At 42.5% G+C, this 16,494-nt stretch overlaps 1 protein-coding gene across 1 annotated transcript in view; it reads right to left on the bottom strand.

The window, feature by feature from the left end:
* tnfsf10l (TNF superfamily member 10, like) overlaps positions 1-16,494 on the bottom strand; it is a 32,520-nt gene that overhangs the window by 10,129 nt on the left and 5,897 nt on the right. The window contains exon 2 of the mRNA XM_068755845.1: positions 3,633-3,782. Coding sequence (XP_068611946.1) covers positions 3,633-3,782 — 150 coding nt within the window. The remainder of the gene's footprint in view (positions 1-3,632; positions 3,783-16,494) is intronic.

Raw genomic sequence — 16,494 nt, 5'->3', positions numbered from 1 at the left:
CGGACCCAGCTTGTACCTATTTGGTAACATTGTAGTCAATGGAGCTTCCATTTGATTTTTGATTTGAATGCTTTATTTCGAACATGCTATTAACAAAGTCAAAAACAATGACAATAGTCAAAATAACAATAACGAAGTCAAAAATAATAATAATATGAACGCAACATGTCCTAAAAGGAGGAGGATGAAGCGTGTGCTTAAAATTATGGATTAAAAAAAAACCTTTACAAATACACATCAATTTTGCTTTTCATGGTTGGTTGTATAAAGATACCAAGAACCATCTGGTGACGATCCAGGTCACAATCAAGAGGGGGGGGGGGGGGGGGAACGAGCTGCTTGGTGGAGGTCTGAGTGCTCTGCTTTTCTAGTTAATATTTTTTATTGCTATCAAGCTACAGCATTCATCTGTGTAGAATCTAAAATGCTAGACGTATGGCAACGTGTTGCGTTGTTTGTCTCTCTGACGGGGCCAGAGAGTGACTTTTATGACGCTCGGCACTGATCTGTGTCTACATGTGCGAACCTTCAGTGAAAAATAATTGGACCTAAATACACTGGAAGGGAAACTAGACATTCCTGTTCCCGTCCAGTAAAGACCATATGGGGCTGGAGCGGGGGGGGGGGGGGGTGGACATAAAAAGACAGCGAGAACCACGGATGCATTCTGAGAAGGACTGAAGGTACTTAAACAAAGGACGGGCTCGTGTTTGCAGGAGGCGCGGGAGACGAGACTTCTGTAAGCATCCAGGCATTTAGAGTGAGGTGGGAGACGTCCTCTCGGCGATGTCTGTGAGGACGATGACTTGTGTGAATGGCGTGCGAGAGTGGGCTGATGTATGGCCGTCTGTGTTTGGGTGTGGGTGTGTGTGTGAAAGAGTGACGAGCCACGGCTTCCCAGATTCTCTGACCGTGATGCGGGCGTGCGCATGGCTAATGTTAAAGCAGCTGCGCGCGTCTGTGAACAAACGCCGACTCGGCAGACTCGGCATGCTGCACAGAGGTATTGATTATTGGTTGCCTGCAAAAACGCGTCTGTACGTCAGATCATTATCATTTTATATGCGCCACCCAGTTTTCCTTTAGGAGCCTTAGTGCTTGTTTATTCCCATGCAAAATGGGGAAGGATACAAAATAAATCTGTTAGAATTACGCGGCATCATAAGAGGAATAAATCAAACTGACGAACAATCGTCTGAGTAGGTCGGAAAGCCCCGATGCTGACATGTGAGCGTTGCCGGAAAACGGCAAACCAAAATCCAGCAATGACTCACAGAATGGGAGGACGCGTGGTCAAAACACCATGATGCGAGGGACAGACAGGCCGGGACAACAGGTAACTGTCTCGGCCGAGGAAGACGTTTTTACCAATGTCTGCTTGGTTGGTTGGTTTATTCGTACAGAAAAAACAAAAAACTACCTGACGGATTTCAACAAGTCTTCCTAGAAGGAGGAGTCACGGTCCAAAGAACAAAGGATTCAGGAGTCTTTGTGAATTCGTCAATAGAGGTGGCTTTTTCCTTCTCTGAAATTGATATGCAAAAAAATTAAATAAATAAATAAATACAGCCTGTTTAAATTTTTCAGATGTGAATAAATGTCCACTCAGCTTCGGAGCCAAGTAACACACGTGCCCAGCAGTCAAGTCCCCCCTCGCGGTGCGTTTACTGCAACGATCAGGTTGACTATGACAGAGCGAGCGAGCGCTCGTCTGGCTCGGGTTCACATAGGCTCCGACTCGCTGACTAATAAAGTCCAAGCAGGTTCAATCAAGTAGCGAGCGAACATGTGGAAACACAGCCAAATGTGTTTCTGTAAATATGCGTGCGCTGGAAAAAAAAAAAACCCCATAAAAGAAACCCCGCGGCAGAAAACGCTCAGACGCTCCAGATGATTGATTATTCCCGCGCCGTCGTCGCCGCGACCTCGGAAACGATGCCGGGAATAAAGAAAACAACCAAATTGCTTTGACTTTTGAAACCGCTGTGTGCTTTTCTGTGAATAACTTCTAAACTAATAATGATATCATTTGTCGATCCAATTGCTAAAGGTTTGTGGAATCTAGAAATCTAGATAACATAAATGTAGGCCCCAAATATAGGGAGACGCGGTGCTTTACTTGTTGCTTCAAGGGGGACACTTGTCTTCATGATTTAGGACATAAATTAGGCCTTGCGCAGGTGCGGAAGACGTCATCACCTTGACTGGATGTATATTGGTATTACCACAGATTGCAAAGATGTCAATCCGGGATGAGAACGCCTTCATCTCTGAAGCTCCTCTTTTTTGTTTTTTGTAATTCAACGCATATGGACGTGTATACGTCTTCATTTGGAGGCCGTTGCTCCCGAGATGATGGGCTTCCCATTATGATGACGGATGGCAGCCAGCGTTTTAGTTCTGCACCAATCCTCTGCAGATGTTTCTGAGCTCGCCCTCCATCTGCTCTTTCACCCGGGGTCAGCCGACACGCACTTCATTTTGGGTTAAAAGCTAGGATATACATCATTTAAATAGCTGGCACAATTGTGTGTGTGTGTTGGAAGCCGCACATTTAATTTCCCCCTCTTCTCTTTTCTCACACAAATATTTTAAATGCATTGAAATGATTATGTCTGGAAATCTTGTTTGGACGAATCACCGGAGGATTATTTGCTGCTTTCTATTTTGAAATAAATAAATAAAATCAAAACAAAACTCAATGTTTCTTTTTAGCAAAATTAATTTAATCCAGACAGTAGTTTTAAACAAAAGCTCGAGGAGACCGCAAACCTCTACGACCGGTCCAAATTCCTTCTCCCAATAATTATTCCTATTCCTTTTTCCTGTTCCAGACGAGTCAGCATTTTGTCTCTCGCCCAAACAGTTCCAATTCCCGACACCTTTCTTACAAAAGATTCATGACCATCTGTAAATAATTTTTCCAAAGTTAAACGGCCGTCTCAAGGATTCCCTTTAAAAAAAAAAAAAGCGATCACTTGCAATCAAATGTCAAGGGAATGGGTCGACTAGTTTCAACCGGCTCACCACAAAACCTTGATGAGTCCTGTCCGGCCATCGTGCCCGACACCTTCCAGGAAGATTTATGACAATCTGCCGAGCAGCTTTTAGTCCAACCGTTGCAAACAGACACCAAATAAACCAAATTGCCTACTTAGCTTCCTGGATCCCAGTTAAAACTTTACTGGGAACATTTTGTTCACGTGAACGAGTTGGAGAGTTTTCCTCCGACGCCACTGCGGCAGTTTACCATTAGAAAAAAAAAAAAAAAGAAGAGCCATTTATTCACCAGAACAATGCTGTTTTATGGGATGACGGACGCATAAGTGTGATTTCCTGCGCAGCAGAGTGAAACAATGCGCAGGTTGTGGTTACGCTGTGCCGTGGAAGCCTGCCGGCGTTAATGGCTCCGACCCGCGTGAGTGCTGGATTGTGAGTCGAACAATGGTGCCGCACAGAATTCGTATGGATGACATGCTGAGTGGGGAAATTACGCACGAGAATTTACACGAAAGGGAAACGTGGAACGGCGAGTTCGCGATCCAATATCCCGACTTGGAAAGCCGTTTCAACTTAAATGCATGCTGTGGTTTTAAGAATGCCGAATTTGAATTTTAACAATGTGCGCTCACCTTGGAGATGTACGCTTTGATGCCTTCGGCCAGCTTGATGCAGGGCTCGCCGAAGAGCTGCGCCAGCTGGTCGGGGATGTCCTGGTCCTTGTCCAGGGCGTTCAGCAGACTCAGACACTTCAGCTCCTCCGTGACGCCCTGGCTACGCACCTAGAAAAGAAAGTAGCACAAGACAATGTAGCGCAAATTGTGTTGTTAATAATCTATTAAGCGAAAAAGAAAAAAGCCTCGACGGTTGCAGCAGTCATCGGCCGCCGCCACCACCACCAGTATATTAAGGCAACCCTTGGGGGGTATTTATGTCACTGCAATCAAAATCTCTTTTTTCTGAAAGGATAATTATCATTTTGTTTTGCAGAGATAAAAACTCAACAAAGTTAAAGAACATGGAAAAACATTCCAGAATCTGCTACTTCATTCTGTTCCACACCGATATCCCAGCGCTGCATGCTTACGTAAACATGCCTTTCACCCGTGCATGGCTTTAATTCAGGGCGCTAAGTGAAACAAGGGTTTGCCCCAGTGAGTCATCCTGTTGCACGTGTTTCTGATTTGATTTCCTTTCCCCAAGTTGAGAAAAGTTGAGCACTTTTTGCAAAGCCGTTGCTTTCACCGTGGATGCAGCGCTCCTCGGCTGTCGTGGCGGAGCGGAGAGAACGGATGCTATGGAATGATACGAAGGGAAGGAAATACACCAAGGAGGTCATATGATCGTTCCGGCAACATTCACAGCTCCTTATGAAACACTGATTTCATGTACAGACACACACACAGAGACACAGCAGTTCACCCGTGCACCATTTCTAATAATGGACAGTCGAGGCAACAGATCCTCTGTGGACCAATATGGAATTCCTCCACGCTGTGCTTTCATGCAATTCCAAGCAGCATCTTCGGGAACTGAATTCCGTAGAGGAGCTGATGTAGCGCAGGCTTTTGAGTTAGGCGCGCTCAGCGAGGTCGTAAGCGTCACGGTCTGATAACCCTGGTAACGACTCCACGCCAGGCGCTGATGAGGTGATTCTACGGTGCTGCATTCCTTCGCAGCCTCTTTTTTTTTAAATTAATTTCTTTCCGCTTGGCCTCTATTTTCTAATGAAGCAAATTCCTTTTGTCTTCATGTCTCTTGCGCCTTCCTTTCCAAACAGAACAGATGTGGGGCTTAGGGGCAAAAGCAAAGTATTCCTTTCTCAAAACAATGGAGCCACTTTGAAACAGTCCCAGAATGTTGCCCAGTCCTGCAAAAGGATGACTCACGTCTTTTAATGAAACCGATTCTGGGTTATATCCTGTCTAACAAAAGCAAAATGGAGACGGACTGAAGATTAAAGATTGAAAAATGCCGTTTTGCTTTAGATCTCCTGTTCCCATCAAAACGCAACTTTGGACAAAGGTTAAAATGTGCTGCTTTTTAATTTATTTTTAAGTGTTGATGGAAGAGTTTCTTTTTTAAAACCACAGCAAAAAAAAAAAAAAAAGGCAATTGGTTCAAAGGTTTACCAAAATAAAAGGTACAGATTTATCAGTGATAAATCTCATGTGCATGTTAGCCCCTTTCAGAATGTTATAGAGCCATTCAACTTACAAACTGACTATTATTTACACATTAAGAGTCAAGCAGCATTTTATAATCCTTCCTAGTCACGGGGGGACCAGTCTGTCAAATGTCGGACTGTTTTTCTTATAATAATACAAACACTTTTGCTTTGCTTTTTGCATGCAAATTTAACCATGAAATTAAGTAATACAAATTAAATAAAGATGGGGACATAAAAAGCAGAAAGTAAAAAAAACGCAAGAAGAAGCAGCAGAGCGGGTCATCACATATCATCTGCGTGTAATCCGGACCGATCGCTCCAAAAAACTGCTGACGGTGGTGTTTTGCCCCAGAATGAGCGGCATGTGATGACAGCTTAAACTAGCAAATGTGATGGGGGGGTTCACACGTGCATGAGTGGGCCTGAGTTTGTTCACGGCAACAAATGGAGTGGAAGTGGCCCTTCCTTCTCCGGCAAAAACACACTCCCTGCGCCGATGGTTCTGGCCGGATGATTGATTGTAATTGGGTCTTTGGTCTATGAGAATAAAAGATTAGAATTCACAGGTCCGTGTGTGTGTGTGTGTGCAGATCCCCACGTCCATTAACTTTGTCAGGGCCGGTAGGGAGTGTCTCATCCATGTTAGTGAGGAGATAAAGAGCGTGCACATCGCCGATCCAAGCTGAAAACAAGATCCGGGGGGAAACTTTCCGACCCATTAGTACGTGGAGACGAGGCCAAAGGCCGAGCTATGTGGAGAAACATTATCACGGCTTTAATATCCTTTTATTTCCTCTGGATTTAAGCAACACAACAAGCTTGACGGCTTACAAAAAGTAGCAAGCACCTTTCTACTCCTGGTTCCAGCCATTGTTTGGTGCGTTTTCCTCTGATCTGATGCTAATTTGAGGCCCCAGATTCGGAGGACTCGTCATTACCGTGACCTGGGAGCACGCAACTGGAACGGCGCCAAAGGCTTTTACATTGAACTATTAGGATACCCCCCCCCCCCCCTCGCTTTACAATACAATGCCCCCTCTCTGCCAAGTCCTGACTTCACTTAGCTAAATCCTGAAATTGTGTTGTTAGTTATCCCTTCAGGAAGAAGTTCCTTCCCGGTGATTCAACATTTGAAGAATCTCACCAGGGTCAGCCTATTTCACAAAAAAAGGACTTGTTCAAAAGCTTTTAATTCCCTTAAATGAGCATTAATTACCAGGCAAAAGGTTTTATTTTTCAGTTTCATCCCTTGCATTCCTTCACTGGCGCTGCAGAATTGTCGTCTGTCTAGTGCGTCCCGGAGGGACGTTTTTCTCTCTCTCTCTCTCAAGACAGCTGACATCGGCATTTTCCCTTGGACTCCTCATAAACAATGAGTTCTTCAGGTCCGTTTAGCAGCCAAACAGGCTAACACATGCAAAAAAACAAAAAACAAACCCTGGTTGGTTATACATGAGGTCTTATTTAGCTCTGTTAGGATGGATGAGAGAAGGAAGACGAAAAGGAGAGCGTCTGTAAGGACGGTTCTCTCAGGTGAGGTAATATCCTGCACAGTCTGAGCAGGTGAAATGTCAGCGTCTTTTCTCCGTTTTAATTTTTGTTTTAAATCAGGTGTTTATTGAGTATCAGACGTGACATTGTCAAACTCCCATCCGACCAAATCAAACGCGAGCAGCTGCAAAGTTGTTAAAAAAATCTCAAACGACAACATGAAAGGATTTTAAAAAGACAAACTCTAAAGGGACTTATTTTCTATTAGATTTCGTTCCTGATGTAGCAACCCTTCATTTGCTAATTAGTGCTAGAGGCGGCTCCTTGTCTTGTGATGCCGTTAAAACAAGAGGACATAGTCTTCCGATGAGTGTGGGCTGTTGTTTAAAAAAAAGACAAAGAAAAGAGAATGAAAAAACAAAGAAAGAGACATGATGTCGGTAAAATTTGAAAAGAGAACGCAACTTCAGTAAAAACGGTTTACTGGCAGTAAGTTCTAAGCACTACTAGCAGAGTGCATCGTAAACATGCCTCTTAAATCCCCTCCATTAGCACATGCATAAATTAGTGCCGTAATCTGATTAAACTTGGTTTCCCATGACAGATTTGTAGTTTGTGTTTGAAACTGCTAAAAAGTGAAATAAACAACAAGGCCCACACATGTTTGAGCGATCTATGCGTCTTTTGTCCCGGCCAGGAGACATGCGGTCTCTCGTGGCTCCGCATACCGAACTGGATCACTGGGCTCCAGAGACGGGCGAGAGGAAGGGTCCCGGGCTGATGGAGCTCCTGTGATCCTGAAGCCGACTCTCTCAGGAAGCATCGAACAATGCTCCACTGTTCCCTCCCCGTGTGACTGCAAGTGTGTTTGTGCGTGCACCTGTGTACTACGTGTGTGTGGCCCACCACTGAGTGTGTATGTGAAAGGCCCTGTGTGTGTGTGTTTTTGACTGCCCCCCCCACTGAACACCAAGCCCTGAAAAGAATATCTCAGAGGGCCACTTGGAAACTGGCCGACATTTTTTTGTGTGCGTGTATGTATGTGTGTGTGTGCGTGCGCTGTCTGGGAGTTCCTTGGCAGTCCCAACTTCTAATTTAAAGGGATTAGGAAGAGGAGGTGGCCACGTAACTAGAATCCAATAGGCCAGAGGTCTGGATCAGTGCGTGTGTGTGTGTGTGTGTGTGTAAGACGCAAACAAGGAACGGACGAGGGAGGCTTGGCTGTGTTTCAGTAAACACTCTCCTCTTGTGATGGAACGCACAAGCATAGCGGGTTGAAATAGCAGCTGAGACCTCAGCTCATGGTGGCGCTGCACATAAATAACTTTACCCAAACACAGAGGCAGGGACATACAACGAGTTCATAAAGTGAGTTGCATAACGAACGCACGGCAGTGGAGCCATGTTGATTTACAGCCTGCTGTTTAACGCCCAGCCAAAAAAAAAAAAAAAAAGAATCCTTATGGCTGTGAATGTAAATCATTGCCAGGCTGTTGTGTAAAAAATAAATCAATAAATCACTCACAATCTGGAAGTTCTTCACCTAGGAAATGCCTAAGGACAAAAGTATTGGTTTGTTTTTGATGCAGTGGAATAATACGAGCTGGCTCCGCCTTTACTATCAATTGATTGGCCCGTTTGCGGTGGTCATCGTCAACTCGGCGGGTAGATGCCGTAAAAGCATCTGAACAAGAAACACAAATAGGTAATAAAACCCACTAACAGCCTTCTGTTGTCGCCGGTTGTAGACGTGTTTGTTGGGGGGCGGGGGTTACTTTGGTTTTGGCTCGTCTGTCTGGGACATGTGATCATGTGTCCGAGCTACGCAATGCAGTAAAGTAAGTTGAAGCCAAACATTTTGGGAGCGAAACAGGCCATGATCAGGGTTCCTCTTTTGCAATAGGCAATAAAAGCCTCTCCCACACTGACTTATTGTTTCCTTTCATGAAATCTTATTTATGTGCTGGGCGTCTTTGAGAGGAAGGACTTTCCCACTAACCCAACAACTAACAAAGAACCTGTTAAAATGAAACCTTTGCATGTGGATATTTGGTGGAAAATTGTCCAAAGCAGTTTTTTCCCCACTTTTGTCTTCTAAGATAAACATGATTAACAAATAATTTTTTTCCACACTTCCTGTCTTTTTCCCCTCTTTTATAAGTGTTCCTGATCATTCCATACTTCTTATTTGGTTTAATCATCAGAATAATTGGCAAAAGCAGCCCTTGATTATGTGTTGGCTTTGAAGTGTGTATAAGTTGTTCCATCCTTAATGGATGCAGGTTGGTGTGTCTGTTTTTTTCCGGTTCTTCCTTTCATCAGGGCTTCAGTCTGTCTGCTAAACAACCATAATGACCATGACTCAATGGCTCGGTACAAATTTGAGTCTGCATTCAATTTCAATTTCGAGTCCACGCCACGATGCAAGTTTTTTGTAACCCAGAACGTCTTTCAGCGCAGCAGTTGGAAATTTGGAGCCAAATCACGAACGGGTTGGGAACAAAAACATGCATTCATGCAGCTGCGATTCTGACCCCGCCTCACAGGATGACAATGGTTTGTTTCAGTGGAAAAGCCCAACATAAATTATCTTAAGGCAAAATAACAGATGACCATCAGCCTAAGAAATATCCGCAAGCTGTGGGTCTAATAAAAACCGACTTTATCTGATGCAAAAGAAAATCAATGTCTTTGTGTTTTTATATCCAAAGTCTGATTGTGTTTTCTGCCTGTTTAAACAGGAAGTGGTCTTATGCGATATTGAACCGATACGTGGAGGCTTTTAGGTGCATAAGAAGCACAGATTGGCACAATAATATTTGATCTGATAAAGTTCTAGTAAGGAAAAGATCTACAGCGCAGAGCTACCTTCTGATTTCACGCTCGAAGCATGGGAGTGTTTTCGGGCCTGGACCTTATCACTCTACGAAAACACAACTTTATAACTTCACATTCTTTTTTAAAACCATGCTTCATGGAGAATTATTGTTTTTTATTTAAATATGTTTTGCTTTTTTTTGTCTGACCCATTAGAGATTCACATAGTTCACTGATGAACGCATGGGCCCAGCCTGACCGCTAACTGTGGCTGCAGGATGGAGCTCGACACGCCAGAATCCAGAGACGGTAATATTTGATCTCTTATTATATAAATGGCTTTCATATTTTACATCTTGCTTTGTTTGAGAGTTAACCCAGTTAGCCATGCTGCTAACAATTAGCTCACCCGGTCCTGGGGCCTCAATTGGACTTCGCCTTGTTGTTGAAGGCAGTAATTGGTCAAAGGTGGAAACGTCTTCTAATGTTTCACTTTCAATTTCTCAGCAAAATTCAAAAATAAAAATCAAAAGGCACAATTACTTATCATGGTTAATATTTGTGTCAATCTGGACAAACGTAATGTATAGTTTGACAGATCGCTACCCTTCAGACTAAAAGCACATTTCCATGGAAATAACAAAATCTGGAAAATATGTAGGACATCTTAAAGGAAATTTTAAAAGTTAATGTGAAAAGGCAGAACCATTTAATATTCGAAATGTTCTGGACAAAAAATGATCACAAATACTATACAAAATGTGGGAATAAAAATAAGTAATTCAAATGTAAGGTCACGAAGAGTCAAACCGATGTCAAACACATCTTTATGCATCTTAGAAGTAAATGGTCTTATGCAAAATGTTCGTAAACATTAATATCAAACTTGTTCTCCCTTGACTAGAATCTGACCAATGCTGAATTTCTTTCATGGTGAATTTTGATTTGTAGATGTTCTAAAAAAAAAGACTTTTCCTGAAACGAGCCCAGAAGACTGTTTTGGAGAAATTGTAATTTTAAATAACTACACACAATCAAAAGATTAAGTGTCATTAGGGTAGCTTGAAACGCAACTTTAAAAGTATGTGGCGGGAGAAGAAGCCCTCGTCGGGGATAAATGTTTGAAGTTGCAGATGTTGGGAAAGATGTTTGGAAACAATTGGATAACAAATGTAAAAATTCATCAAGGCCAAACATTCATAAATCATAACTTGAAGCAAACCAAAATATTTTCAATAAATTACCCTCCTCTGGATGTAGTTCAAAAATGGATACTACTCAAAAGTACTTTGTCTTGTCTATTTGCTTTGTTGTAGCCCTCTTTCTTACTGTAGAACAGCTAAATTAAAATAATCCACTATAAACACTGTAATCCAGGGGATTTGGCGCCCACGTAATGAAATCAACAGTGTCCGGCCCATAAAGATTGAATGACTTTCTCCGAGGATATTTATGTTTATCTTTATGTACCAATGACGGGTGGGGAATTTGTGTTTTAAATGTATAGTGGATTAACTGCGATGTGTTGGTTCTCGAGAGCACAAGTCTTTCTATACATGTTTATAAATTTATTGCTAAAATGAAATGAAATTTAAAAATACTTATGTTTTATTTACCATTAGGGGAATTAATTTTTAAAAGAACGCCCCTTTTTTTCACACGGTTCTTCTATACAAATACAAATGCGTTCTCATTCAATCCATTCTACAATCCGACAGATTATCTGCTTCTGTTTAGATGGCATTCATGATGTTTCTGGCAAGGCGAGACTTCCTTCTTCTCCTTTGTGCAAAGAGTGAACTCTGAGGGTAAGACAATATATAACTGATGTTTGCTTTGTGTATGCAGGCTATTGATTAATGTGATGCCAGTCTGTGCACAAACCTTGCTTGGTTTATGCGTGCTCGTTTCGTGCATGCATTTGTGCAGAGTTTGTGCACGCAACCCCACTGGAAGCCAGCGGAGTTCCACTCCCAGTTATTGCATGTGGAACTTATGACCTCCCTTTGTCAATTTAGTTGCTTTGGATTCCTTCCACTTTAAATAAAGTTTTAAGACACACAAAAGGAGGGCGGGACTTGATTGGTGATATTCCGGTAATTTCATTCTCTCTGCTTAACTTCCTTATTCCTTGTTCAAGGGAAATAAATCGAAAAGACTACGGTAGATTAGTTCTGTCTGCAGTTATCTCAGAGTTGATTGTAAATGTTTACAGGAATCAAAGCTGTGTTAGAAGTATCTAGACATTAAGAGTCATAATAAACCTTTCCTTTCCTTCTAAATGGTTGGTTCTTGTCATCTGGCTTCATATAAGAGGAAAAAAGAAGGATGGGAAAAGAGCAGGCGCAGGTCAGGACTTTCCGACTCATCTAATTCACCTGTGCTCACATGCTGAGAGACACGCTCAGAACTAAAATGAGCTGACGAAACAGAGATGGGTGCGTGTGCGTGTGTGTGTGTGTGTGGGGGGGGGGGGGGATTGCACAACAGCAAAAATGAGTTGGATCCAGATGATTGGTCTGCTGAAATAGCTGATTATAAAAACTAAAGTAAGGAATGACATATGTTGACAGGAAACAAAACGAAGACGTTAACCCCCCCAGCGGGTCGAACGACAGCCATAACAAGATGCCCAGCCTGGTGTCAAGAAAACATTTCCAGTCAAAATCTCCGTCTTATCTATCGGTTGTCTTCTCCTGGTCCGAATTGAAAGCATTTGTTGTTGACTTAGACACAAACGCATAGCGAGCATTCTTGTAAGTCCTCCAGGCAGAAAGTCATTTGTTGAGTTGCCGCGTAAAACGGGACGGGACGTGAGGGTGTTGGCACCATTCTCCTGGGAGGGCATGGGAAGATGATTCAAAAGACACAAATATCCCACAAATATCAGTTTCTTGTGGGTCAGACAAGTGGATGGTCTCACCCCCAGTTCCAGTCCACCCCTGGAGTGGCTTGTGTGTGGTCTAGAGACACTTAACACCTGGAAGGATCTTACATCTCATCTATCCTGGGCATGCCTGGGGTTGCAATTCAGGGACACCTGAATTACCATTTGAGGCTGTTGACACAATTTGTCCAGACCCCAACAAAATGACGTCTGCATGCTGGCAAATCCATATTAACCCGTTATCTACGGCCGTAGCACCGGCGCCGGTGCTCGGGTCGAAGAGACTGGCTTTGATGCCGGGAGCGCCCTCGCCATCCGTAGGTAGAGCGTTAAGCAAACGGCGGGATTTCCTTTGACGTCTCTGTGAGCGATTTTGAACTAAATGAAATTTACTTCAGATGTAACTGTGAGAGACTAAACAACTGGTTTTTAACCCCATTTTACAAGTCTCCTTTATGCGATTATGACTTCAAACATGATTATAGCTTCCACCATTGGGTGATTGTGTGATTGAATTAAATGTAGGAAGAAAAAAAAAATGCCACTTTGACCATTTCAAAGAACACTCTGGTCAGTCTGGTTCATCATTCTGCTTTGGGGGTTCTCTGGGCGCCTGTGGCTGGGCAGTTGCAACATGGGTGGGCAAGTGGGTCTGTGAATGTGTTTTTGTGTCGAGGTGGTGAGGAAGTATGATTCACGAGGGGGGGGGGGGGGGTGTTAGATGTTATTGCACTGGGTGCACATTTTCGCTGAGATCTGTGTCTTTGTTGGGGTCAAGACGCCCCCAAAAGAAAGGGAAAAACAAAGGGAGTGAGCTTTTGGAGCAGCGGAGAGGTCATTTTAATGTCAACGCCTGGACCTATTTTTAGGCGTCTTAGAATTCTGAGAGGAGAGCAAAAATTTGCTGGTGTTTTGCTCCCAAGCTTAGCAAAGAAAAACAAAAGCTATTTTCTGCATCTACGGACCTTTGAGTGAATACCTATTGCTACTTCCACTGGGGCCCAATAGGGGGTGTTCTGCTCTTCTAACCTCTGTTTTTAAACAGGCTAAAGACTCTCAATGTGTTAACTGTCTCCTGGGGAGTCTAGGCACTTTTAAGTCTTTGCAGCAGTCAGCTAGAAGTGAAGACGCCCGCTTGGATGAGATGTGGAACGTCTTCAAACCTCAAATTTGAGTCTACTTGCTCCAGATTCAACCATGAATGAGACAAAATAGTAATTAAGCAAGCAATGTTATTTCTAGACTTCACTTTCTACATCTCGACAGCACACAACCAATATCCAGAAGAAGACGGTGGAACTGAAACACATTTTAGATTTGGTGTGTATGCTCAGAGAGATACTGCCAACGCTCGCTCAAAGTTCTCATCATAGCTGTTATTATATCCATGCTTTGTTATTTGTATCACATTGTGGACAGAAAAGTTGTAAAACATGAGGGGACATTTTTTAGTTTTTTATTGGTTTAATCAAAGGACTGGCATTGAAAAAAAATTAAAAATATGAAGGCCAATAAGGACTTCTTTGAAAATGCGAACACTTCCTGACACATAAAAAATATTTTATGATTTTTTTTCATCCAAAGCTACATCTGAAATCTCGCCAACATCTGCTTTCCCCCACCGTTCTCATTGCCCGCAAACAAAGCTGACCCCAAAAAACAACAACCCTTATTCAGAGCTTTTCTGAATAAGGGTTTCCAAAGCCAGATCCTTGTCGCTGATCCATTCCTTCATTCGCCGTTGTCAAGTGAAAGAATCATGCAAGCAAGTCGTGTTGCGTTAGTAAACAAAGGCGAAAATTAGTGTCGTTCGGAGATACAAAAAGCATTTAGTGACACGTGGACATGACGGGTGAGATGAGAGATAGGAAAGTTAATTTAGGAAAACGCTGGTGTGTGTGTGTGTGTAGTAAGAGCAGACAGACTTTTTGGCTAACACAAACAAACCCTCCTTTTTCTGTGCCAGGACAGAGATGTCTGCCCATTCGCAGAGACAGATCCCCGGCTTAGACCAACTGAGAACTTTCAATCCAATCGACCACCGGCAAATCGTCTTAAAAACAAACCCATGCACGTGTTATCAGTGTTAAAAAAAAAAAAGTCTTCAGTTTCAATTTATATTTTACACTCAAAATTCCAAGACTGGAGTTATTTTCTTAATTTCATCCTTTATCAAATATTCCCAAGATTGTGCTAAATGAATGAAGGCAATAGAGTCGACCACCAAACTCCTGCGTCGCATGCAACCGACCATCATTTCATTGATCTGCAGATTAAGTGTTTTAATCTATGATGCAAAATCTAACAGATTCAAATTACTTTTCCACATTCAACACAAATCCAACTTTCCCTGATAGCTGCAGCCTCCGGTCTAAATGATCTCATCCACATTTGCAAATCAGATGTTAAAGAACTGAGGCAATCTTCATGGGATTATTTTTTTTACCGTGGAGTCACAATGTTCTTTCTCATCGTACAGGTCTTTGAAGCTCTACGATGTTTTATATGAGCGTGTCATCGGGGCAGTAATCAGTGAAAATTGCACATCTGTTCTTCTTATTTTATTACTATCAACAGCTGAAAAATATAATTTCACAATAAATCAAAGGCCGATATGAAATTACGCTGATGCTGCAGCTCTAAAAGGTTGATAACATCCTATTGCAGCCAGGTGTAGAACTTTTAGAGCTCGGAGGACTGCAGCAGAAATTTAGTGAGATTTAAAGTCCCCTCAAATCAAGACTGCACCATTTATCAAGGCTTTACAGCCTTGTTGACTGAGCAACAAGGCTGTAAACACACACACACACACACACATGCGCGCACACAGCTGAAGCCACTTCCTCATAAGCATTCCAACATAGGAATCGTGCCAAGCAGGGAGGTGTGTTTGTAGTGCGTCCTCTGACTTGTTTAGATGAGCCTGATGTTATCAGTTCTGTGCATGAAGTCTTCAAGAGAGAGGATATCGATGTAGAAGACATAATAGAGTTTTACACCAACCCCATAAATATAATGTAATTCATTTCTATCTGGTAAATTACGATCGGCATCTTTAAAATGACTCCTTCCAATCAATGTAAAAATCAAACATATATATAGCTATTAAATATATTTTATAATTCTAAAATTGACTGACTTTAAATGAAGTTGATGGAAAGCCAACGTTTGTGCATTAGTAGCATGACAGCTTAGCTTTGCATGAATATCAAAGGTCAGAAAATCCTCTGTCCTTTGTTGTTGTTGTACAATATTTGAATATGTTTGCGTCTTGCGTTTTGCCATGTCTGTGTTTGTCGGCTCGGCACACGGCTCCCAGCTACAGACCCGTTGTTGTCATGACGAACCCCGAAGATGTTGTTCAAAGCGACGGAGGAAGGGCAGAGCATTTAAAATGTGGCTTGGTCTGCAGCCATCTCTGGTGTGCGGCCCAGATGACATCTTGTTCAATATTCTGTTTTATTATTATTATTATTTAGAACAATTTGTACCTATAAGACATTTCTAAAATCTGTGACAACGGTTTTGTCACTGTTTAAACTTAGTTTAGACAACCTTTTTTTTTTTTTTACCATGAGAAGAGAAGGGCGGCGTCATGGCATCACCATAATGGAATTTCTAAATTCTTCTCTTGCTGACCCCTTTATGTTCTCCTTCATTAGCGTCCATGACCAATCTCCTTCCTACGATCGTTGCCATCCTTTTCATCCTCATCCAAATGTCCCGGCCATGAAAACAGGCACATTGAGATCTGTGCAAAGGAACACGGCTGTGTTGCAGCGAGTCTTCCAATACACATGTAAGTATTTTTCATGTGTGTGCATTTCAAGAGTTGGTTTGAATTATGTCATATTTGTGCACATCAGAAAAACCTGTGTTACAGACCCCCCCCCAAATTGACCACGTGTTTGCCAACATGCATATTTAAGACTCTTTTCTCTTCTTAACGTCTACACAAAAGAAGAAAAAAACTGCTTGTGTCACTCCATATACATTTGGAGCCATAAAAAAATTGTAACTCGATTCTCTACCGTGGACTTTGACCACAACAAGCAGGAGACTGCGGGGTAGACAGGAGGTGAAAAGGAGGGGAAAGAGAGGGAGGGAAGGAGAGGGAGACGGGAGAGAG

The sequence above is a fragment of the Brachionichthys hirsutus genome, chromosome 23 (assembly GCF_040956055.1).
Source record: "Brachionichthys hirsutus isolate HB-005 chromosome 23, CSIRO-AGI_Bhir_v1, whole genome shotgun sequence".
NCBI classification, from domain to species: Eukaryota; Metazoa; Chordata; class Actinopteri; order Lophiiformes; family Brachionichthyidae; genus Brachionichthys; species Brachionichthys hirsutus.
The sequence above is the reverse complement of the archived record's forward strand: the minus strand, read 5'-3'. Positions and strand labels throughout refer to the sequence as shown.